Genomic DNA, 26,829 nt, shown 5'->3' with positions numbered 1-26,829 from the left:
TAAAATTGGCAATGAATCTTGTACGCCAGGCACAGAAAGAGTTCGTTCAACCTTCCATCATGGCGGGAAAACGGTTAGATCGTCAATAGAGGAAGGTTAGAACTAAATCCATTTCGTATATGATGTAACAAGTGGGGTTATAGTAGTTTTTGCGAGTAACAGAATCAGTTGTTCTGTCACCGACTCTGAGAACAGCAATACATCACGTGACAAGCGAATAATGGTCGTGCGTGGCGTGCATCTGGCTAGCGTCAACAGACTGTACAAGTGCACTTTCCCCCTCGAACTACAAGTAATGCGCATCGGTATATCTATCACATGAAAAACGTCAGAAAGTTAATATTTATGACACAAATAAACTACTTTCTTTTAACATTGATGAACATTTATTGAGGAGATATAATGTTTTATAACCTAAAGATTTTATGTACTTGTGAACATTACTGAGATTAAAGTTTACTACCAGAGATAGCTATCACTATTCACTATGGTGGTAGAATGTTAATATTTATAGCGCATATATTTTTGTTACAGCTATTGACATGTATTTAGGTACATATACGGATTTTATCTCCTCAATATCAGGGCCACGTTACCACTCTTTACTATATATGACAGTTCGTATTTTTATGTTGATGCATCGTTGCTTGGCAGCTAATAGATATAAATATCTCCATTATAAATTAGGTGTCGGTTGCCACTTGTGAAGATTTTTTTCATTTGACTTTTCATGTGATGCAAACGATATATAATGTATACAGATTGGTTGCAGGCGGCAGAAAAATCAACCATATCGAGAAAAGAACAAGAAAATTTGTTATGAAATAAATCAATTCGTTTTGATATTTTGCTGTATACAAGTGGATCTTTAACATATTTATCAACTTTCAATATCTCTGAAATGGCTATAAATCTGGTGATGTTTTTCATCGTTATACATACTAACAAAATCATCATAATACAACAAATATGTCCCTTTTTCAGGCAAAAACAACACTTTATTTTATAAATTACTGTTGATTATTGTTCAATAAAAACAATTATTATTTTTTCCCATCTGGAAGTATGATTAATGATTGAAGCGTTTTGATTTTGTCAAAACAAGGAGCTTTCCATCGTGTCTTCAATACTTAAGTTTTATTGTCTTTGAGGATTACAATTATCAGGATACTAATGTAATATGCAGAATGGATATCAGTGGTAATTATATTTCCTTACTAATTAGAATTATCAATACATATCAATTATAAAGATATTAGTGATCTATTTTTTTTACATTTTGCTTGAGTTATGATTAATTGGATTTGGTCTTTGTAAATTGACTTGTATGTAAGAGTGTGGGAAGCGTAAGGCTTGTTATCTGCGAGAATCAGCTAATATGTAACCTCAAGGAAGAGTGGTCAGCGAGTTAATGGACACAAGCGTCCAGTGAACTGGTACAAATGGTACGACATGTACTGTTAAGTGCTAAGTACCCGACACACGTGACCAATAGTACACGATCCCTAGAATACCCCTGGGTAGGACACGACACACGGCATGACGTCACGCAACAAAACATTGGATTTTTTTTCATAATTTGTATGATTAAATGATGTAAATTAATATGTTTTTGCCCATTAAATGAAAGTAAAATTGGCTCTATACAGCCGAGTGGAATCTCACATGATCACTCTTTAGGTTATATACTACGTGAATATTTTGTAAAGGTGCTACTTCCCCGACAAATGTTTTTTATCTCTTAAATACATGAGCAGACAAATTAGTATTTGTCTTCAGTAACAAAGTAACGTATTTACACTTTTACCACAATTGAATAGATTGAGCGTCCCACTTTACTCTTAATAAATAATAATAAAAGTATCCAAAATTGTTAATTGCATCCCAAAAAATCCATGGCACTATGCCCTTTATGGAATGAGGTACTGAATGCGTAAACAACAAAAATTAACTATTTTATACGCATTTTCTGTTAATGTATGGTGGCTGATTACGGCCATCTCGTGTTGTTGTGTTGTCGCCTTGTCGTGTTGTCGCCTTGTCGAGTTGTCGCGGTCTCAAACTGCGACAACCCGAGATTTAACAGTTAAAATGTCGACTTGTCGCGTTTTCGAACCGCGACAAGTCGACAACACGACAAGACGACAAGTCGACAACACGACAAGTCGACATTTCAAACACGCTAATTAGCGCGTACAGAATATCGTGTTGTCGCGGTAAAATGTCGACTTGTCGTGTTGTCGAGTTGTCGTGTTGTCGACTTGTCGTGTTGTCGAGTTGTCGACTTGTCGCCTTCCTGTTACTCATGCGCAAATCATATGAAATAGCCACTACTTTGAATATAGAAAACTGAAGTCAGTGCTTGTACCATAGACCATATTGGTGGCATATTTCTGCCATCGAGTTGCCGACTTACGACTTAATGATGTCGACATAATTAAGGCATTAAGTCGACATCATATCGGAAGATGTCGACATAAACAGAAGAATATGTCGACTTACCACATGAACCTGCCCACATAATGATTCCAAGATAATTATGTAGAAAGTCGGTAACTCGGCGATTAATCGTGTTTATGCTCGGGTGTGACACCGACTTGTCAGTTATTGATGTCGACATCTAAACTAAAAGATGTCGACATCTGGTCATGAAAGTGGAATTCAAAGGCCATCCTTTCATAGGGCACTGTGTATATGCAGCAAGGCGCCATACAGCAGAGTTCGACGTTGATTTTGTTAATTCAGAAAAGTTTTTATATATTTGATTACAAAATTAAAAATTGTGATCCTGCATATCCCGGCCATGCAGCTGTAGCCTGCGTGTACGTACACATTCTAGCTGTTAGTCCGAGCTGAGGAAGTTACAGTGCAAAAGGACTCTGCTTTGTACAACGAATTTCCATCCTCTTGGCCATAATCATTTATTAATATATATAACCGTGGGTTGAAAATTCGTTTAAAAGCTGTGTGTGTGCTTTGTGGATTAGCATTCGTACTAAGTCCATGTAGTACATACCGTACTATACTATATTACAATTATTTTTTCAAGATTTCATTTTTTTGAATCACGAAAAATACCAGTTATGTAATTTAAAAGCCAAAAAGGTCACAGTACAGATACTGTACGCAATACCCATTTGGAAACCAGCTTTACTTGTTAGCTTGCCCTGTCCATATATATACATAAATATTTACATCCCTCGATACACTTTTATAAAGGCACAACGAATTTTTGTTACGGTCTTAATTGCCAGATTCAACCTTTGGGCTAAAAATCCTCCCGCGGGACGCGGTTTTAGCTCCAAACTCGGGATATATCTGCATCTATTTTTTGTAGTAAAAACGTAGTAAAAAATGTCACGTGCTTATACCTCATTCATGCCATTGGCCGGAATATACAATTGTATTATGGGTAACTAGTGATCACGTGATTGTGTGTTTACTTCCAAATATGGTGATAGTTTGCTTGCCATTTCTTCGGAGAAATTGATTTATTTGAAAATATTTAGACTCCAAAATGTTATTAATATTGCATGCATATCATTTTGACTTGCACATATGTATTATTTTACTATAAATAATGATCTGAAATGAGTTATAAAACTGTCATTTTCACGTTTTGTAAATAAATGATATAATGCGAATTGACCAATTCAATAGGTCTAACCGTCTAATCTAGGATCAGCGAAGATCGGCTACTCCCGGCTAAATTCGTAGAATTCTAAATTTATATTTATATATATTATTACCTGCTTTAGGTTTCAGAACATATACATGTACATATAACACAGAGAAAATAAGATCTTCTTCAAAAGGCCTAATTATGTATAAATACCAGGTCAGAGAAATCACTCTATTTGGAAGTAAACACACACTCATGTGACCACTAGTTACCCACTAATACAATTCCATATTTATTTCGGCCAATGGCATGAATGAGGTATAATCACGTGACTTGTTTTACTACGTTTGACTACAAAGAACGCGTGTTTTGTGCCATTATTGGGAAAATCCCCCGCGGATCGTGGTTTCATTTCCACCATTTGAAACAGAAGGCTTAGAGTAGACTTAGATTGTGAAACATTGATAAATTGAAGATTACATGTTGTGCCATGGCAGATGTCAAGGTTCATGTATATATACTCGACAATTACTTGAAACATCATCTAATAAATTTGTGTTGAAATTATAATTGATGTTGATCAGGAAATGTACCAGTCTAAATTTTGGTTGAATAATGCATGGAAAGTGAATTATTCAAACACTCTGGATATCGAATTTTTAATCATTAATTTCTTTTGAACTCGGGACTTTTTTGGGTGTGTAATTAGAGGAAAGTTGATAACTTTTTATAATATATGTACCTTAATTTTCTTTTGTTGATTTACGGACCCTGAAAGATACGGATTATGCGGCTTTAACTTTTCCACTTTGTGGAAAATCCTTCAAATCGGATTTATCTCCCTTGATTAAAATGACAAACCATGTACCTTTGCTATGTTATAAAGTTTTAAAAAAAAATTTTTTTAAATTCAATAATGAATGCAGATCAAATATATTAATCAAATATGTGTATTAATTTAATTTGAAACATGTTTGTTTTGCTGAAAATTTGCAAAAAAAAATAATATCAATACAAAATATTCATGATTGTAATTTGATTGTTGTTGTTTTTGTACTTGCTGTAAAATGAGAAAAACCGTGTTGTGGAGAAGAAGTTTGTTAAAATTTGAATTTTTTACAAATGGATGAGAGTTGAGAATGTCTAACAGTCACCTGAATTCCGATATGCACAGTTATTAATAATGTTTTGCTTTTAAACAAACAAATAAATATGTCTCCTATATAAACTATGGTAAAGACCCTATCCCCTGGGGAAAATTCCGAGACCCCAGGGCCATTAAATTCACAATATTGGTAGAGGGCCTTGAGACCTGCCATGTAAGAACATAAGCCCGTGTTTCTTAGTATATGTGTACATATGTATTAGATTCCTCAAAAAGCTAAGTGTGCTATGCGGAAGCTTATAACTATTTGTTTGGAAATAATATGGAAAGTAACTATGATATGATAGCATTGCTAACAATTTCAAATGGTGGAAATGAAACCACGATCCGCGGAGGATTTTCCCCATAATTGTACAAAACATGCGTTCTTTGTAGTAAAACGTAGTAAAACAAGTCACGTGATTATACCTCATTCATGCCATTGGCCGAAATAAATATGGAATTGTATTAGTGGGTAACTAGTGATCACATGAGTGTGTGTTTACTTCCAAATAGAGTGATTTCTCTGACCTGGTATTTATACATACTTTGGCCTTATTTTCTCTGTGTTATATGTATATGTTCTGAGCCCTAAAGCAGGTAATAATATATATAAATATAAATTTAGAATTCTACGAATTTAGCCGGGAGTAGCCGATCTTCGCTGATTTTAGATTAGACGGTTAGACCTATTGAATTGGTCAATTCGTATTATATCATTTATTTACAAAACGTGAAAATGGCAGTTTTACAACTCATTTCAGTTCATTATTTATAGTAAAACAGTGCATATGTGCAAGTCAAATGATAAGCATGCAATATTAATAATATTTTGGAGTCTAAATATTTTCAAATAAATCAATTTCTCCGAAGAAATGGCAAGCAAACCATCACCATATTTGGAAGTAAACACAAAATCACGTGATCACTAGTTACCCATAATACAATTGTATATTCCGGCCAATGGCATGAATGAGGTATAAGCACGTGACTTTTTTACTACGTTTGACTACAAAGAACGCATGTTTTTACTACGAAAAATAGATGCAGATGTATCGCGAGTTGGGAGTTTAAAACCGCGTCCCTGGAGGATTTTTAGCCCAAAGTTTGAATCTGACCATTAAGACCGTAACAAAAATTCGTTGTGCCTTTATATAAGTGTATCGAGGCAGAGATTTACATTTAAATCTCTGATCGAGGGATGTAAATATTTATGTAGGCCAAGCTAACAAGTAAAGCTGGTTTCCCAACGTGTATTGTGTACCTGTACTGTGACCTTTATGGCTTTTAAATTACGTAACTGGTTTTTTTCGGGATTCACAAGAAAATACAATATAAAAAAATCTTTTTTTATTTTATTTTTTATTTTTATTTTCATTCATTCTTTTTATATAGTATAGTACGGTATGTACTACATGGACTTGGTACGAATGCCAATCAACAAAACACACACACACAGCTTTGAAACGAATTTTCAACCCACAGTTATATATATTAATAATTCGTTGTACACTTCCTTAGCTCGGGCTAACAGCTACGTACACGCAGGCTACAGTTTCATGGCCGGGATGTGCAGGATCACATTTTTTTTTTGAAATCAAATGAATAAAAACTTGAATTAACAAAATCAACGTCGATCTCTGCTGTATGGCTTTTGCTGCATATACACAGTGCTCTATGAAAGGATGGCATTTGATTTCCACTTTCAAGACCAGATGTCGACATCTTTTAGTTTAGATGTCGACATCAATAACTGACAAGTCGGTGTCACACCCGAGCATAAACACATTAATCGCCGAGTTACCGACTATCTACATAAATATCTTGGATTCATTATGTGTGCATGTACATGTGGTAAGTCGACATATTCTTCTGTTTATGTCGACATATTCCGATATGATTTCGACTTAATGCCTTAACGATGTCGACATTATTAAGTCGTAAGTCGGCAAATCGATGGCAGAAATATGCCACCATAAAATTGCAATATTTTCTAATTTTCCGATTAACGGGCCTTCGAACTATTAGGCCTTAGCGGTTCAAGTGACCTTAAAATTAACAGATGACGATTACTGCGTACTAATCAGACGGCGTGACCAGACCATTATTACACGATTATCATATAATAAACAAATTATTGAAATTCATAGTTCAGAGAAAAATACTTTGACAACTCTCGGTAAAGAAATTGCTATCAAATTTCTTCATCTAGGTACAAACACATGCACACAATTATTTTCATTAGCAATCCAATATGGCGAGTGTTATCATTGGTTTGCGCATGTGTACAGGAAGGCGACAAGTCGACAACTCGACAACACGACAAGGCGACAACACGACAAGTCGACAACTCGACAACACGACAAGTCGACATTTTACCGCGACAACACGAGATTCTGTACGCGCTAATTAGCGTGTTTGAAATGTCGACTTGTCGTGTTGTCGACTTGTCGTCTTGTCGTGTTGTCGCCTTGTCGCGATTCGAAAACACGACAAGTCGACATTTTAACTGTTAAATCTCGGGTTGTCGCAGTTTGAGACCGCGACAACTCGACAAGGCGACAACACGACAAGGCGACAACACAACAACACGAGATGGCCGTAATCAGCCACCATAGTTAATGAGTCATATGTATATGTGATTAAACAACAATGATTGTCCAAATGATAAACAATGTTTTCGCTCTGTCAGTAGTGGAGCATCTTTAAATATCCATATTCTGTTATATATGAAAGGAGGAAAAATGTAAAGAAAAAAAACTAAACAGGTTGAAGTAGATGGGTATGAAGAGTAAATTGGTGATTTTGTGTAAGGTTGCTTGTGTTTATTATTGCATGTTATCTGGATTTTATAAGTTGAAATATTGAGTGAGTGAAAATGCCTGATTCAAGAATGAGAGTTGGTTAGTGAGCTAGTGAGTACCGTAAACATATTTGGGATCTGGTTATAGTTTGGCTAATTTAGGACTTGGCAAAAGTCGTCAAAATCAGTAACACATCAACAATTATCTACGCCGGAATCAAAATGTCAACGGAGGTTTTTTCTGTATTGATTTGATTAAATGGGATCCACCAACAATGGAAATACAATGTATGACGTTTTACAACAGATTTACAGACAGTTGAGCTGTTGAAGTGCATTAAAAGACTGGAAACTAGGACGAGTCTAATTTGGCAAAAAACACATTTAAACACACCAAAATAAATCCACACTATTTTGATACCAAACCGCAAAAACACCACGACACCAAATTAACACGGTAGGCAATGCGACGTGCTAGCAAGTCAGTGACCTGATACCTTACGTTGGAAAGTGAATCATCCGAGGGCAAATCCTCCCCTTCGCTATGAAATTTCCCCTCTGAATTGAAATGATAAAGTGTTATTGCACCAAAATATAAATTCTTTGTACAATAGTGTAGACCAAATTGTAGCGCAGGTGAACGCAATGGCGACTTCGCGATATCGTCAGCGTGCCTATAGAATAATATACAGAAACTGAGAGTAGCACAGCCTTGTTTTATCGCAGCTGTTCTAGCGCGAAATCATTCAATAAAATAATCGCTAAAATATGTACGTATATAGTATATTCGTCTTACTAAAAATATTGTAATTTTTATATAAACCATGTTTAATCATCAAATGTTTTTCTTTATTTTTACTTATTAATTTTTTAATTTACTTTAAATCTCACGAAATTTATTTAATATACCTTAGAAACGAGGAAAGAATCGTCATCACTAAAGCGTTTCGACACGCAATTGAATCAGAGAAAAAACAACAGAAAAAAAAAACAATAAAAAAGACAACATATTAATTAGTGTTAGTTACTGACGTAAGGGCGATGGGAATACCGAAGATATACTTTCTCACACTCTTTCACCTGTTAATGCTTGACCCATCAATTTTATTACAGAGATCAAAAGAGCATTAAGTATATTGGCTATGTCCGAATGCTATATAACACTGTATTCCGTGCTCTACTCCTGTGCCTGATAAAATCAAATGACGCTTGGAACACTGCCGAGGAGACTTCCTTCGTCTTGTCGATGTTTTTCTAGCCTTAAGACACATCAGCTCCACTAATTGCTCGTTCATTTTTCCCAACCATTTCAGGTAATCGTTTGCAAACGACACGAGGCAAATCACATTTCGCCCTTTTCCCATGAGACCGTCATTAATAGGAAGCGCGTGTCAGCACACAGACCGATTGGAAACGCTGAGAGGTCACGCGAGTAGTAACGATGTAGTAGTTGTCATAGTTAGGTCTAACTCGTCATATTAATTAACAAAAGACATCACTTTTATCGCTTTAATTTACATGAATAATTAAGCAGTATGGTGATTTTATAAACTGTGAGAAAAGATTGAAATCATTGTGTTTTAATTTCAAAAGTACTATTAAAGCGGATCAGTTTTAATTAAAACACAGATTTACGGATTTTAAATTACAAAATATGAGAACGTTTTTGGAGACATAATCGAATTTTAATCTTCTTTATTGTTTTTACCGATGGAGCACGCAACAGCTTGTGGTGAAAGTGTTGAGAAGTTATGTTACCAACTATACACACTGGTGCAGGGTTATGGCAATTCTCATTGATTTAAAATTATGACATTTTAAAATTTAGTTTCAAATTAAATTTGCTATTTTGATTTTCAAGTGTTCCGGAGTGGATCATCCTAGATTAAGACTTTGAGTAAAATTGGTTAAAATAGAATAACATATTTTCGTTAGGGTTGAGTGGAGTTGATTCTAACATAATTTTGATTGATTTAGAAGTTGAAATGTACGATATACAATCAAAGATATCAAAAAAGTCAATGGATTGAAAAACTGAGAAGATTGATTCATATATCTTTTCTCATCTAAATTAACATTTGAAAATGTTGTTAATCTCAATCTGTAATACCTTCAAATTCATTTCAGCAAGAAAGCATAATTTGATTTATCGGATTATTCATTTTACCACGTGTTATGATGCATACTGCTCAATTTCTTATTAATTTGCCAACTCATTTTTAAAAATCCATGAATCCAAGCCATCACATGATGGCTGCTGTTGAATATAAATTAATGCTTTCTCTCGCGGAACTCTGAGACATTTTAAAGGCTTTCTTTGGTTTTCTTTATCTTCTTTGTTTATATTTTACCATTTTGTAATCCATTTGAGTTTGAATTATATAATCAATTCTGTTGTTAATTATCATGGTAAGTTAGCCTGGGGTCGTTGACTCGTTTGTCCGTTTTCCGTAAAATGTCACAAGATGGTGCGTGCTTTTCGGCATAGGTCATTGATAAAGTACTACAAAAAGGACCAAGTTCCACAATTGCAAGGAGAAACAACATTAATATACCGTAGCCTCCTCAATTTTACTGTGAAATAGTCCAGAGGTGTAGGGACCGTAAGTGATCGGAACCCCTGCAGTATCGAGGATGCCTATAACATACAGACACACATGGCAGACCGTCCGTAAACAACCTGGCCTGTTAATGGGAAGTTAAGGTCAATCAAGCATTTCATTGCAACCTTTTCCAATTGAGGATATTTTTTCAATTATTTGATCTATGATTAGGAACTACTGTTATTATCATTATTTTTTTTGCATTAGCATGTTTCATCTATATAATTACAAGTTAATTACAAATAATGATTTTGTATATTAATTCCATTTTAAAACCTGATATTATTAAATTGAAAAATTATTCTAAAAGGCATGTTTTTTTAAAAGGAGTTTGATAATTAAACGACACATGGGATTTAAATTGTATTTCGCGTCTCACGTCAAACGTTTACCGGTTAAGTATGTTGCTGTAGGCTGACACACAAGGCTGTGAACTCATGGTTCATATCAAGATGTTGTTGGTCGGGGTAATATAATAGATTTATAATCCCTTCGTCAGGACGCGATGTGATCGTCTATTGTCTCCCTCATTATAGAACAGACTCCTATCGCTAACCCTATCAACCACACTTCTTACATGCTTGAAACTGAGGCGAAATTGTCGGGAAAGAAATTATGATAAATAATTGCACATCGTAATTCCCGTACGTTGACGCGCAATACGAAACACATGTTTAGTCTATCGTGTTTCGATCTCGGAGCGTTTTAAACATCACCTCTAGAACAGCGTTAGTTGTTGTCTGTCAACACTGTTAGGCTAGGCTACCGTCAACGGAGAACGTTTATTACCTCAGCTAGCCGACTGCGGGGAACAAAATACCCTTTAAATGAACATGACTGTCAGATTAAATGATCAGATTCATATCACCGACCCAATCACACATACGTCGAGTAGGGCCTTTCTTCGCCCATCATCGACAATGCCAAAACATCTCCATTATCTACAGCCACCACGGGGCGCCAAAGGGGCTCGTGTTCAAGTAAGGATGTAGAACATTTAAAGAGCGAGAAATTGTTTTATGGGATCGACTTATTTTATAAAGGCGATAAAATATATATTATTTTCTCTCTAAAGAAACGAGTGGTGCGAGGTCCTCAGTATAATTTTCATAACTTCATATAATGTATGTCATTGTAACAATTTTCGACGTTGCAATTATTCAGGATTCAACAACTTTGGTTTTTTAAGACTGTCTTTGTCAAATATGGCATTTAATTTTTACCATACAAATTTAGTTATCCATTTTTTTTATTGTTTCACTAATATAAACATTTTAATGAGAAATATTTATAGCAAGCATATATTAATTTTACTTAGGATAAATCATGGAATCAACCCAGAAATGTAGTATTTGGTAAATATATATTTAATATTCATACTTTTTTTTTTTACATATATTGTGTTCTTATGATCAGAGAAAAAGACAGCAATATTAAATCTCTGTTTTTATTTATTTTGTGTTTTGACTTTAGTTACCTAGCAACAGAAATAGTGTGACCCCTAGCATCATTGATTAGTCTGTAAGGACGAAACTCACTATCATTCTTCAAACGGTGGCTATAAGTGTGTCTTTTACGCAATTCTTCGAACGGACTATTACTATTTTACCCATATCTATATGATATCCTAATGCTAATGTTTACATTGAATTAGCGGATTTAGCCCTCACCGTAATTACGTTCACATGGACCAGACATACTCATTATCCAAGCCTAGTGATATTACGTATAATCAAATCAGCTGCCAACACGAAGCAAAAGACCGTAAACAATACATCATTTATATTTTAATAGCAAAATGTGTTGCTAATTCATTCAAAGGCAATTCTCGTAAATAAGGATAAGATCAGACTTAGCTAAATTCATTACGATCTTGTATGACAAAATAAGGAATGGATAATAAGATATGAAATACATGACAGTATAAATACTGTCGACTATGGTTGACCTCAATTACTGCTTTTTTACGAAATATCTGTTCGGCAGATTAGATTTTCTACTGAAGAAATAGCATGTGATTTGGTTTCCATAACAAAATCAAATCTTTCATTCTCGTCTTACGCGATAACATAATTATTATTTTTAGCTTAGTTCTTGGTGATCTCTTTACTGATAAAGATTATCTATAATATGCGATAAAAACCCTAATGTTTTGATTTAAAAATATTTGAAGGTAAACATTTCTATCCTGTCTATACACATGTATTTACTATATACATTGTTCACCTCATCTTCTTTCCTCTTAGATAAAACGCATGAAAAAACCGTTAATAATGAGAATCGTATCACACCACTTTAGTGCCTCAAACCGATATTGAATAATAACATTACGTCATCCATTCAAGTTATTGAATGAAATGGAATTTTTAATTTGCCACGAGGACAGAAGTTTAAATTGATAAATCTTTGGTGGGTGTACATAGGCCGTAAAACCTCTAACAGAAAATAGTGCGGTCCACGTGTTTTCTGTATGTTATCATAGTCTGATACCTTCTACAATTAAATCCGAATTAGACATTCACTGATTACTAACTTCATTCATTAACAGAGCCTACTTATTTCCAGTAAATTAAGAATGATCACCCGACCATGCCAAAAGTTTGTAGATATGTAGGAACTGCAGATAGCACATGTTTGACACGCGCGATTTGGGATGATAGCGGCCAGTTTGTGCTTGCCCGCTGTGTGTAAGTTTTGATAGCACCTCTTGCCACAGACGGGACGATGTACTAATATTGATTGAAACAATTAGGTGTTCTGTTCCTCTGATAATGACCCGCAATATTGGAGTCATTAAGAATATTATAATCCGAAACTGACACCAGGGGTTAGAGGTATTTGTTTATCGCTATAGGTTTATGATCATTAATTCCTAGATTGACAGCACAGTTCCTAGGCCGATTGGCCGAGTAACGCTACTAATCTTGAGGCGAGAGCCCCTCGCCTATAGGCTGTACGACTGGTATGCCGATTCTCTCCACACGGCAAGATTGATCCAGCCCTCCCGTGTATCGCTACTAACTTTAGGGCTCATTAACAGCATAATAGATTCCTATCACCCCCTCCTCAGCCCTCACCCTCCCTCCTAAGACGTTTCATTACGATAACGATTCTTGCGGTGTTTGGTTGTTCTTGTCGCTGTACAAATCACCCTGTCTTAATTGAAGAGAATTTATTCATTAAGTGGTAAGGCATTAGACAAGGCACGGACTACAGACGCACTGGTAGATAGAATTGCTATTGACTTGTCAAGAGACAGTCTGTATCACTTTAACGGCTGATGATGCTGTGTCAAAGTGTTAGAAACAGGTAATATTGTCACCATGGACCAGCGAGAGTCGGAGCTCTGTTTACCGTTTTAGAATATGTAATAGCTACTAAACCTATTACAGACAGTTTGACGCAAGTGCTTCCGGCCGTTTGGAAACCCCTTACTCGTATTGGTGTACTAGTATGTGAAAGTCGGAACTTCTTGTTTGGATTCACTTGGTGATTTTTGCTTATTTGCCAAAGGACATTTTACATAAATTTGATGGACATTGACATTTCTATGAATATCCAGTGGTGAACTTGCTACTCAACATCACAAACGGATCATTGTCACTTAGATTTATTTTAAGAAATTGACAATATCATTTCAAATGGTTTGTATTGTTATTTCACTTGGGACATTCTCTTAACTTCAGAAGTTGCTCAATTAAAACTTTATACGCATTGTCTACAAGGAATGGATTGTAGTATGAATTCCAGACATCACAACTCGCTAACTTCATCCTGTTATCCAAGAGACAGTGCTTTCTTCACCGCCCCAAGGACATGGCATCCCCACATTTACGAGAAAACACCAAAACAACCGACACCTCATTTCATTTCAAACATTCTTGGTACCTGCTTTGATAAGGACAATGTGAAAATCGAAGAGAAAAGGACAATGCACGTGCGTGGGGATGAGCGCAGACACCGTGGTTATGGGTACGATTCCAGCGATGGAAAGGAAGGCTACACTAAACATCGAAATTCGGACTTGGACGGATACATATCCGGACCGGAAAATTTGGAAAATAGACATCATGGTTCAAGTCTTGAAAGTAAGCATTATTTTAAATATATTCCTTTGTTTTGCTTATTTTGTAATCAATGCTTGTTATATTTGGTTTGTATTTTTGTTGTTTTCCCCAATTAAGTGAACATTATTTGGCATTTTTAAGAGATTTGTAAATGATGACCTGTTTAATGTTTTGTGTCTGATGCCATTTTGAAGCAATATTTCAAAATTAAGGTGATGTTTTTGCAATCATATGATAGAAAGAAATAATTTTTGTTTTCTTTAAATGGATTTATTTTCTTCACAAAGTCAACCCTTACAATCAAAGAAGAATTTTAATATAACTTTTACATGTCCGCCATATAGAGAGGAGTTGGTTTTTCCGTAATAATTAAAATTCTTTAATTAAATCATGAACTGATATGAAGGCGTTGCTTAAAATATGAGAAGAAATCTGAATTTGTTAATGAACGGAAATTAATTTATCTAATTTGTATGTTTTATATTAAGAAATATGTTATCATTCATGTTTTCTTATCTGATAACATTATTTTCATGTGTGTGGGAAAGTGTTTGGAAGGAAGATTGGAAGCATTACTTTTTTTGAATGGTTACATCCATTTTTTTATCTGTAACTATTTACGTGCACTTTAGCATGAGTTTGTATCAAAAAGTGTAATTTGAGAATCGTAAATCTATAAAGCAGTATCAGCAGAAGTAAAAATAAAGGAATCGTATAACATGTATTTAAACCTTTATCTCATACTTTGAGTATAACTGATTCGGTCATCGTGCTGCTAAATAGGATATTTCACAAATGTATTTCATTATGTAAGCTGCGAATATGTTATTTTTATTATATAGAATTATATTAAATTAATTCCATTTCGATATTATTGTCAAATGATTTGTTCACATAAGCACGTGTCTAAATTGTTAATTTGCAATTTAGCAAAAACCTGTACGAGGATGGCAGTTTGTATGGAAAAATGGGAGTTAAAATTGGTAAATACCGATAAGCACATCTGAAAAATCATGTATACAGAGAAAAAAATATATAAAAAAATTCTTTCAACAAATTGTGCAACACATAGGCTTATATAAACAGCAGGATGGATCCTAACAACTACAAATTGACATTATAATCTATTCTGGAAAAGCTCATGACAGGTTAAAACATTTTATTTTAAGCATTTTTCCTTTGAAGTAAATTATGAAAATCTAGCGATGAGTTTAGTTAAATAGTTTTTACGTCTCAATGTCAACATGGTGATGTTTAATTGATGCAGTAGCTAAACTATTTTAGTAACTATTTCTGATAACATTTATGTCAAATGACATAGACTTTTGAAATTTCCTAATATTTACTTTGAAGAACGTCTTTCCGTTTTTTGTCTTTGACGTCACAAACCACAAAATATTAGAACAATGCTTAATAGGTAAGAAATGCATACGGTATTACTATTATATGGAACATATAGCGAATAAGATTTGAAAATTTTGTAAAAATCTATATTTATCTGAAATATAGTATGATCATTTTAAATCTGAATTTGGACGTTTTATAACTATTTAATTTGAATAAAACCATACTTGTCAAATGCTTTGAATACGTGTCTTAAAAATGAAAAGCAATCTTTGACAGGAAATCTAAAACAAATACTATGTATTTGTCAATATTAAGCACTTCCCAACAGAAGTTCAACATGAAAATAACTCGCGTGTATTTTCGTATGAAAAATAAAATTAAAATAAAGCACATATTTTTTTGTTAAACATTAAACAATAAACAAATCAATTCAAAATTGCGATATAAAAACATATCAAAATAGTTAAGACATTTACAACACCTATCCTTACATAAAGTCAAATGAGATTTATGTAAAAGAAATCATGTATATTTCCACTTTGATATTGTAAATGGCATCATTGTCGGTTAACGGTCATACTTATGCGAGAACCCTCAGTCTCCTTGTTTTGATTTCAGCTTGTCATTTGTATGTATCAAGTATCATAGATGTAAAGACGAACTGCTAGTTTATCTCGGAATACATTTAATATGTTGATCAGGGAAAGAATTGCTAGTATATAATTTGTATGTTTTGTGATAAGCTGTTAATAAGACGTTCCGCGTGATCAACCAAGCATTTAAAGTAGTTTGTTGATGCGTCTCATCAACAATTAGTGAAACTTTGTAGAGCAACACATAATTTGTTTAAACACAGTTGTTTATTCTAACATTTTGAAGCTTTCATTTCCATTCTGTTTCCATTCCTCTTGATAAGACGTTTATTTAGTGATACAATGTTGTGTTATGTAGTACACGATTATGATACAATGATATGATGAGACAGTTTGAAACAATATTCAGCAATTCAGCAAAACGTATTTTGATAAGATATATAATGTTCAGGGCAATACCATGCATTATATGGATTGAGATTAACCCAAACATATATAGTAATAAACAACTATACAATACACATATAGAAAAAAATTAACCCATTAACACAAAATTATGCATGATGAAGTACCCTACAGCAATGTATGATTGACACACAAATAATATAGTAACTCTAAACGATGATTATCTGCTATAATATATTTTAATTGAAATCTTATTTGCAAAATATTCAAGAATCAAGAGAGTTGCTGTCTACAACGTCTACAACGTTTTAATAAGATTTTTTAAAATGATAAAATTGATTAAACACAAAGCCCGTTATTTGTTAATAGCCTTTTTACAAATTTATTACAACACGACGATAATGGTTTCAAAGATTTCTTTTAAGGTTCGGTAGAAATTTAAAAGAAATTATTTAAAAGCCAATATTATCTTTAAGGTTAAAAGCTGAAAATAAAAATTAATTTATTAGAATGGTTTTTTCCGCTCAAAACAATTCATTTAAACTACTCTAGAATGAAAAACGAACATCATATCACAATTTAAATGTTCATTAATTTAATGAGGAATGTGTGGACGTGTGATCAGTGCCGGAAATAATGTTATAATTATTACTGATGTAACACGACTTAAAACATTATTGCTAACTATTAATTAACAGAAAGGATATTGAATTATCTTCCGCGGAGGCTGGCAAAGATTGGGAATTCACGGCACCAATCACAGCCAATCAATCTGAGGGATTGTGGTGGGGGGAGGGGGAGGGGTACCAACCATAGTCATCAACACTCTTGTTTTGAGTGATTACTTCTATGTTGGCTCGGCTGATGGAGAAATGGATATTGTCATACACGGATGGAATCTGTTGTCACTGTAATAGAGGCTGGATATCTCCAATTAATGAAATGATTGTTTTTTATCACGATCAAGATGTGACGACTTTCGCAGTTATTAATATAGATGAAATTCATTATGTTGAATAAATGTGTAGTCATACTATTCATTTAATTGTAGCATCGTCGTTTAAATTGTCATACAATAGTTTGTATATAGTTTTTCTGTGTGTGATATTTAAGGCTTATTTTTTTAATTTGGGCCATATATCTCCGACATCAACCTTTCAGTAGTACATATATGTATAGAAAAGGTATGAGTGTTCTAATTAACAGCAGGATGGAGTCTGGCCAAGTTTACATTGTTTTATCTTTTGAATTCTGCAACATCTTCTAACATTTTTAAAATCTTGTAATTTACAAATGGTTTGGTCTAAAATATGCATTTAATGTACTATTTAAAATTATTTTAGTGTGGTTTAAAGTAAATTAGTTAACGATCGGGTTTTAGTCGTAGCTTCATTTCAAATGACTGATTTACGGTGCTTTTAGTATGTATATATTTATAAATCATTGAATCATCATTGAAAGGCGATTGTTAGCAGCAGTAATATTTACACATTTAAACAGAGTCTGTTACATAAATGTAATTTGCATTAACTACCATTACGTTTAATAATATTCTTTCAGTAGCGTTTCTCAAACACCAGTATCTTTACGTAAACATAGATTACATATTTATGACATCCTAAAGAAATAAGACAGTTATGCAGACAATAGGAAAGTGTAAGCGTTAATGTACTAATTAATAGAAGTGATATTGGCGTAATTGTCGCATTAGGATTATCATTTATGTAACATAGTGGCATTTGTATACGAGAGTATTTAGAATAGTAAATCGTTATGACTGGCGTAGGGTCGCGTTGGCCAGAGACTGCGTATGCATAACGCTGTGTAATAGTCTGTTAACAATTACGGCACAGCTTCCCAGACAAGTGAACTATAACATCGTATCAAATATCGCTACAATTACTGGTAATAAGCCCAGCACGAGATAGATGTATTAATGTAGAATGCGATACAATGTGTGAGGAAGAACTCGACACATGTGTAACGCACACCTCGTAGTTGCTATGACGATTACGTAAATATATAATTAATTTCGTATATCAGAGTACATTTAGGTTGTCACCTTACATGTATAACGTGAATATCAATGTTCTGCGCTTATCATCATTATGTATCGTATGGCTATTCCCAGCCAAAGTAGCAGGAACAAATTTGCCTGAACTTCGATAAAGTGATGATTTTGATGTGACTTTTCTTATTATCCTAATTAAACCCACCTGGATACTGAAACTTAACCCGGTCATTTTTTATGTGCTCTTACATGTTTTCCGATTTCAATGTTGCCAAAATGTATAATGTATGATGTATATATGTATAGATAATAATATAAGATATATTGTAATTACATCTACACGCATTTAGTATCATTATAATATTTCATTTCATTTACAAAATTGTCAAATGATTCTCAACTTATTGAAAAATTTTGAATTCATATATTACAATAATAGCAAAAACGTTAATAGAGAAGTGGTGTTACGTCGGTAAGTAAAATAAATAATTAAAGATGAATTTCACCAGATGACAATGTATTTTTTTATGTAATGTCGCTTAGTAAAATTTTAAATTTTTTATTTAATAAAGATAAATTTCACCTATTGACAATGCGATTTTTTTATGTAACGTCGGTAAGTCAAATAACTAATTGAAGATACATTTCACCAGATAACAATGCGATTTTTTTTCAAAATGGATCCTGTAAACCAACTGTCTATCGTGTGCGATTCATTTTCGAGAGCTTCGATATCAAGGTAAATTCGTGAAATTTGATCTCCGCTAATTAATATCTTCCACAGTTTTTGCACATTGAATGTCAACCTTATTTCCATTCAATGTCAAATCCGCGAAAGTTTTATCTCCACAAAAATGCTTTAAAATGGAAATAGCGAAAATTTGTTAGCCGCGAATTAAAGTTGGTTTGCAGTAAGTTATATAAGTTATATCACATATCGAACATCATATCAATATGTCTTGTGCATGTACAATGTAAATAGATGACTACTGATATAAGTAATAAGATGTAAGGGAAAAGAGCAGTAAAGAGAATTATATTGGAGGATGTGGCTTTTCCCACACAATTAAGGTGTATGTAGGACGAAAGAGGCTATGGGTGGGGGCGGTTTTATATCCATAAGTCTGTTCTCACCATTTACCTTGGTCATACTAATCACGCCGATATCTGTCAATCTACACACCAGCGATAAGGCATTAGTTACCTATCGACGTACTAGATACTGTCTGCTAGAACGACTTGACATATCTATCATAATTAGACGGCTGTTGAGGTCTGTATGGTAGACCAGGTAAATAAACAAATGATGACCAGTCAGATTCGGACATGTCGATAGGTTATAAAACTAGCGAACATGCCTTCAAAAATTTGTAAATTTCTGCGTAGGTATATAAAATATTCACAATATAGCTATTTTTATTCATTTAACGCGCTAAATGAATTTACAAAAGAAAAAAATACTGTAACGTTGTTTTTTAATCGCGGGGAACCAATTTCGTTGTATTTACGGTCCAATTAATCCCGCGATATTGAAAATCACCGCTAACATGATAATAATGACAAGAACGATAAGTTGTATTCCCGATGTTTTATAGTTTGACAATGCATGGATATAGTCTCTGCGTTAATTAGTATGAAGAAAAAATTATCACGAAATTTTCTCCTAGCGAAATTTAACAACTACCGAGAACAAATGACACATCATTGATGGTAAGACTATTTTTTATTGAAAAGAAACCTATGATATCCAAAGGTATACGAACCCATCGATCGTTATGACGATAAGAATTATTTTATTAATACATCTTTTAAAACTGTATGGGTAAGGTTGTCTGCAAAGTAAATAAAGAGGAAGAGATTAAATATTTAATCTGGAAGTGTAGATTAATACAACAAACATTTAATGCTGTCAAGACGTATGCTATGACAAAATTAACATATAAATATTATTTAAAAAAGGAGAAAACTCGTCTCAATACCACGTCGTTTTATTATATCTGTATGATGGAGACAATTTGTAGTATTTAAAAATTAGAATGAATATTTTCTATTTATGGAAATATAACACAAAAGTCAGAGTGTACTTTAAATAGAGGTTACACAACGAGTGGTTGTTGAATATGGAATTTATTCCACACGAGTTAGTTATTTTTTTTAAAGTTACAAAAGACACCAGCTTTAGCGAGTGTCTTTTGTAACTTTAAAAAAATAACTTACGAGTGTGGAATAAATTCCATATGCAATAACAACGAGTTGTGTGACCTGTTTCTACCACAATTATATCCGATATTTTTAGCCGATATAAATACGACGAGGATAAGGTAACGTGTGCAAATATGCAAATAAGATGTAGTGATATTTACATAGGCAAAAAAGGCGCTAATTAATATTCAAAAGTCATATTTTGAATCCATTCATATAAAAGCCTTCGAATTGGGAACAACCTTCCCCCCCAAATAATCTTCAAGCCATTGTAATCAAGTTCAAGTTCGTTTCAGACTAATCTACTCTACCAAACTCACCAGTATTAACGTCCAAACGAGTTACACAAATTATTCAACTTCACATAAAACGTCACGTTTTTGAGACATGCGACGACCTCGACGCATACTGTAAACTTTCCAACGGCAGTTTTGATGTCAGGCGGCGATCACAACATCCATTGTAGTGTGACGTCACTCGATTATTAATGACGTTGACAAATGACGATGTTGCACTGAAAAATAAGTTATTCGGTCAAAGTTCACCGTGTCAGCAAATCAGAATACGTACAGAGTTATACCACGTGTGGTAAATAATCAAGTTTGGCTTAATTTCATACAGTTGTATAGTGCAGTTCAATTCTAACGATGTTTAAAATCTCGAGTTCTTTTTATGCAAATCTACTCTTATACGGACTGAGAAGTATTTATTCGTCAATCAAATATCACCAATTTTCTTTTATCAAGGTGATGGCGACACGAAACAGAAGAGGAAGAGCGAGGACGAGGACTCCAACCCTGACAACCAAGCTAAGAAGAAGAAAGCTAGAACAACTTTCACGGGCAGACAAATCTTTGAGTTAGAAAAGCAATTCGAACAAAAGAAATACCTCTCGTCGGCGGAACGAGCAGAAATGGCGGCCCTGTTAAATGTTACGGAAACACAGGTAAGAAAATTCCTTGTTAATTTAAGTTTAATTAATTTTTACTAATGGATTTTTTGAAATAAATAAATAAATAAATAAATAAAAATAGAAAAAAAAATAAACAATACAAACATGTAAAGGAAGTCAAAATTCAATCGGCAAATATCAATGAAAGCAACGAAAATAAAATAAAATTCAACAAGAGTAAACGAATATAATGTGGAGACGAATTAAGATCTATTTTTGATTAGCGATACTCGTGCGTCATGCAAATGGTGGTCACAATCTAAAAAGATATATTCAAATAGATTGAGGTGATTTTCGCGAATCAATGTCAAACGACATGGCGGCGATAGTTAAATACAAAAACCATACATCTTTATACCTAAATGACATCGTACGATATCTATTCTGACAAAGGACAATTGCAAAACCTATTGACATAGGAATTTGGAACTTTTTGTTTCAATTTACTTAGAGAGTCAGCGGTATTTATTGTCTGGGACAGAGATAAGAATTTGGTTTCTTACATTGAGAGAAATAATGACACGTGGTCCTCATTGTCAACAGAAAATACTAAATTTCGTTTTATTTTTGGATTTTCAATAAAGAGCAAAAACTAAGTAGAAATATAGAAACAATAAGAATAAATGAGTTCGTCTTGAGATATAGGATGCCAGACGTTACCTTCTATGTACTAGTGGATTTACCATTGTAGCAAAGATTCGTGTTGTATCTATTTTGAATAGCTATTTGTGCTTTGTTTTCGTTAGAGATGTCACTTTGAAATTCTGATGTGTTTTCCACTCGATGATGATTAGACTTGTGATGTACCTTTGAGTCTTTTGCTCCGTGATGTATCGCGGGTCGGTGATTAACAACGCATGATGTACGGGGCCAATCTATTCTTCGTTTACATGTCTGTGCATCTTTTATTTCTAGGTGAAGATCTGGTTTCAAAACAGACGAACAAAATGGAAGAAACAGGAAAATATTTCAAACGCTGAAGCAGCTGAACATAAAGTGCACGTGGACAAGACGCACGACATGGCACGTGCGTCTGTCAACACTAAGACGGGAAAATCGGAATCCCTGTCCGTACCCGTCGTCCAAATCTCTTTAAAACAAACAGTTTTTACCCAGCAAATAAACATGGAAGGAGATATCGTGAAACAGTCAAATGACTCCCCCATTCCAAGCAACCATTCTGATGATTCCTGTCCCAGACATGACCTTTTAACAGAGTGTGAAAACTCAAAAGACTCCAATGTTCATATGGATCATGACACTTCGGAACCTTGTGTAGATGTTGATGTCACCGAAACTCGTGTACCCGAAAGTAATGACGTTTTAGACGACGAGTCATCGAAAGATGTCCCATCAACAATTTGTTCACAACCGTTCCAATGACGTCATTGATATGGCACCTTTGTTTAAATTATAACCGTTGTCAATTTGTATTTATTTAAATATTCTATCATCACAACAGGTAATGTGTGACACGGAAAGCTAAATCATTTTTTTATGTTTTACATCATATGCTTTACTTTCACATAGTAATGTTTCCTTACAATGATGACTTAACGTTTGTACCAAATATACGTTACATGGACTAATTATCTTTGATTGACAATTTGGTTTTTACAAAACATGGAAGTTTTATTACTTTACTGAAATTTCTTGATAGAATGTTACCTAGTTGATGGTTTTGCAACAAAAATCTAGTATTAATTTTGCAGTAAAATATATTGTAAGCTTCCTTTGAATATAGAGTAAAAACTTATTCCTATACATAATACAGATCGTCATTAAATATACGATCTGTAAAAAGGCCATTAAGTAATGAAGGAAGTCAAAACATTAGAAACGAAGATTGGTATGCAGAATGTTTATATCCCAATATTCATGAATTCACGAAGTTTCTCAAACATGGTGTACTATAGATAAGAGCTATCGCCGGTCCCCTCATCAATATATACTGTAACCCCGTCTACAAGTGTCTCTGGAGAATTTTTCGGAGTCTGGCCATTTTTTCTGAAAAAGACTTTTTATCGGAAAATGAAGAGTGCTAACGTCAACCGATATGTACGCATGTGATAGCCTTTGTTGGTCAGTTAATTGACCACACAACTATATGGCACTGCACCAATCATTGAATGGTTAACAGGTGCTGAACCAATCGCTGAACGGTACACAAATGACGCAGTAGACGTATTTGTAAACAGGTGATCAAACTTAAATGGTAGTTACTTAAGGGTCACGACTTGGTCTGGCTAAGGTGGATGTGTAACGGAACGGAAGCCATTTACACTGGTGGTCTGAAACGTTTTTCATTGTAAAATGATGTGTATTCAGTGTTTCTTGATGTTTATTATGTATATGTGGTGACTATTGTTATATTCCGTAACATATTGATAACACTACAGAAAATAAAAGAACTCAATTAATTAATCGACTGGTTTTCTATTTAACTTTAATTCTTGTACACATTTCAAAACCTTTACATGAAAGATATCTTCAACAATGACATGGACCTAATTAAATGAAAAATCATGTGGATACTGTTACACAAAGTTTAATAATCTTCCAATATTATTTACATTGAGTTGGACAAAAACAGGGGTTCTGATACCATTACAGACAACAAAAGTACTCGAAGATTTAATCAACTGGTTTTCTATTTTGACTTTATTTCTTGTACACATTTCATTACCTTTGTATGAAAAATACCATCTACTCTAGTGCATACTTCTCTTTATTTTATTTCTGAATCTGAAGTTTTCTTATTTTGATTATGATAATGACTATTCACTAACATTTAGATCTACAAACAAAATAGCTTGAAAGTTCCAAACCGGGAAAAATACCTGCGAATAGTTTATACTATAAAACATCCTCAATACTCTAGGGGTTAATATCACTGACGTAATATCAACCCCAGGACAATATCATAGTAAAACTGAAAGCAGTTTCCGGAGAAAAAATCTGAACCAATCATAGGCCCGCAAAAATTCCCTTTGAAGAGCGACGCCCAACTTCAATGTCACACATTCAACCACAGTGTACTGTTATACGACTCTTTCGATGTACATCAAAGGACGAAATACCTGTTCCATTCCGTTGCCTCCAGTTTTGCTATGAGATAGTCCAGGGGTTAATATAACGTCAGATATAGTAACCCCTGGAGTATTGGAAATGACTATAAAGTAAATATTTCATTGTGTGCTTCTGCTTATACAGCGAAATCAAACCTTTGACCTTTGGAGAAATAAAATATTCAAAATAGATTGGAATATGCTGGGTAGGCCAAATATTTTGGGGATTTTTTTTGTTATTGGTTAAAAATACCAGTTTGAAATGACCTGTTTTGTTTTTTGTCTAGGAGCTTATTTATGATTTGGAGGTCAAAATAATTCATGAAAGGTGATTATGTACAAAATGTCCTGAATTCAGTACTAAAAATTATCACACACAATTTATATCATACTTTCTACAATTGGCTTTCACTCAATGATTCAAGCTTCGCTTTGTCTATGTCTTTCTTTCAATATGATTAGAAAATAAAATCGGTAATATTTAAAAATTCATCATCCGGAATTTGAAGTTTATTTTTATTCTCTGGAGAGGGTGGAAATAGAACATGAATGTAATAACGACGGGTAGACTCTTCATTTCACAGCAATTTTAGAAAAATGTATTCACTGAAGACAATACATTTTCTTCAAAGATATCTGATGATCGCTCCTACTTGTTGCCGCTAATCCTTTCAATCAATGTGACAATTCTCCTCTGTAAGATATAAGCCATTAAAATACAATTTTAGAAATCGCTATAGGCTAAAATTGATTAAGATATGCTGTTATAATATAAATAAACTCAATAGATGACATAGATGTATTCGTATTCAGGGGAAAATTATTTCCTTTTAACCATTCGTATGTCCATGCTAACATATAGTTATAATAGAAATACAGAAAAATCAAAAAGTAGAAATTGAGAAAGTCAGTTACACTGAAACAATTATTCACACACTATATCAGTCGTACAAGAACCCATTATTACAAATGTACATTGAGTATTTGATCAGGAAAATACATGAACGAAGAAAATACTAAGCATCTTTGAAAAAATTTAATCCATCAAACCGTTATTCCGTTTTTCTAGAGCTCAGTATTAGTACGAGGCGTTGACAACCGATGATGAATAAAGGCGACTAAAATCGAAAGTTGACGTAATCATATCAATGTCAATGATGCGGATCGAAAACCACTTGAAGAAAGAGTGAACGAGTTTATGTGTTATGTGCCAAAATAACATTGCATATAATTGCCTGGAATAGCCACAAGACCCTAGGTTATTGACACAATTTACTCGGTAGAATTTCAAATACCAGATTAAAAGACATGTTGTAGGATAATAATCACAAAAAACACACACACACAAATTTTAATGATGTTTTTGATATTCCAGAGACTTTCTAGAGACTAGTGGCCAGTCTACTATTTTCCCGTTCTGTACTATAATATCTCTGATCGAGTGAATTGCAGCATGTCATACAAAAAGGAAGAATGGTACTCTTTAAGTTGATAGTGCTATACTGGACAGCGATAGAACTGTTCTGTACACTACACTATAGTTAACATCTTCTTTCCATTGATATTTAGATAAAATGTATCTAAATATTTATAAACGTCAATAGCAACTATGAAAACAACTAACGTTTCTACAAAGCAAAAATCGCTTGCTATGAGATGTTCTGTATTTGCATATCACATAATCTCCTTTTGAGGGTAGATATTGATAATAATGTCATGTTTTGCTGAGATTACATCATTTTATTATATTTAAGAATAACCGGCAAATTTCAATGCTTACCCGCAATAGCAGAAAACTCTCTAACTATAAAAAGTGTATGATTTGTGAAAGCGTCACTGTGTAATGAAAAACACTGATTATATCACTAGCCAAAATATTCCATCTTTTCATATTTCATAGTTACCTCCCTTGTGAAAAGGTATCTATTGTGACGTCATTATTTTGTGAGTGAAATTCACGTTGTTTTCTCTGAAAAGTATGACGTTGCGTTTGCAAACACATGGCGATACAA

At 33.7% G+C, this 26,829-nt stretch overlaps 1 protein-coding gene across 1 annotated transcript; it reads left to right on the top strand.

The window, feature by feature from the left end:
- The first annotated feature begins 13,127 nt into the window (after window positions 1-13,127).
- Window positions 13,128-24,173, top strand: LOC138335120 (uncharacterized). The gene is made up of 3 exons (XM_069284048.1): window positions 13,128-14,260; window positions 21,544-21,743; window positions 22,665-24,173. Exons 1-3 carry the CDS (start codon window positions 13,900-13,902, stop codon window positions 23,130-23,132), a joined length of 1,029 nt encoding a protein of 342 aa, XP_069140149.1. The 5' UTR covers window positions 13,128-13,899; the 3' UTR covers window positions 23,133-24,173.
- Window positions 24,174-26,829: the final 2,656 nt, after the last annotated feature.

This window comes from Argopecten irradians, chromosome 11 (assembly GCF_041381155.1).
Source record: "Argopecten irradians isolate NY chromosome 11, Ai_NY, whole genome shotgun sequence".
NCBI classification, from domain to species: domain Eukaryota; kingdom Metazoa; phylum Mollusca; class Bivalvia; order Pectinida; family Pectinidae; genus Argopecten; species Argopecten irradians.
Note: the sequence above shows the minus strand (reverse complement) of the source record. Positions and strands in the feature narration are given on the sequence as shown.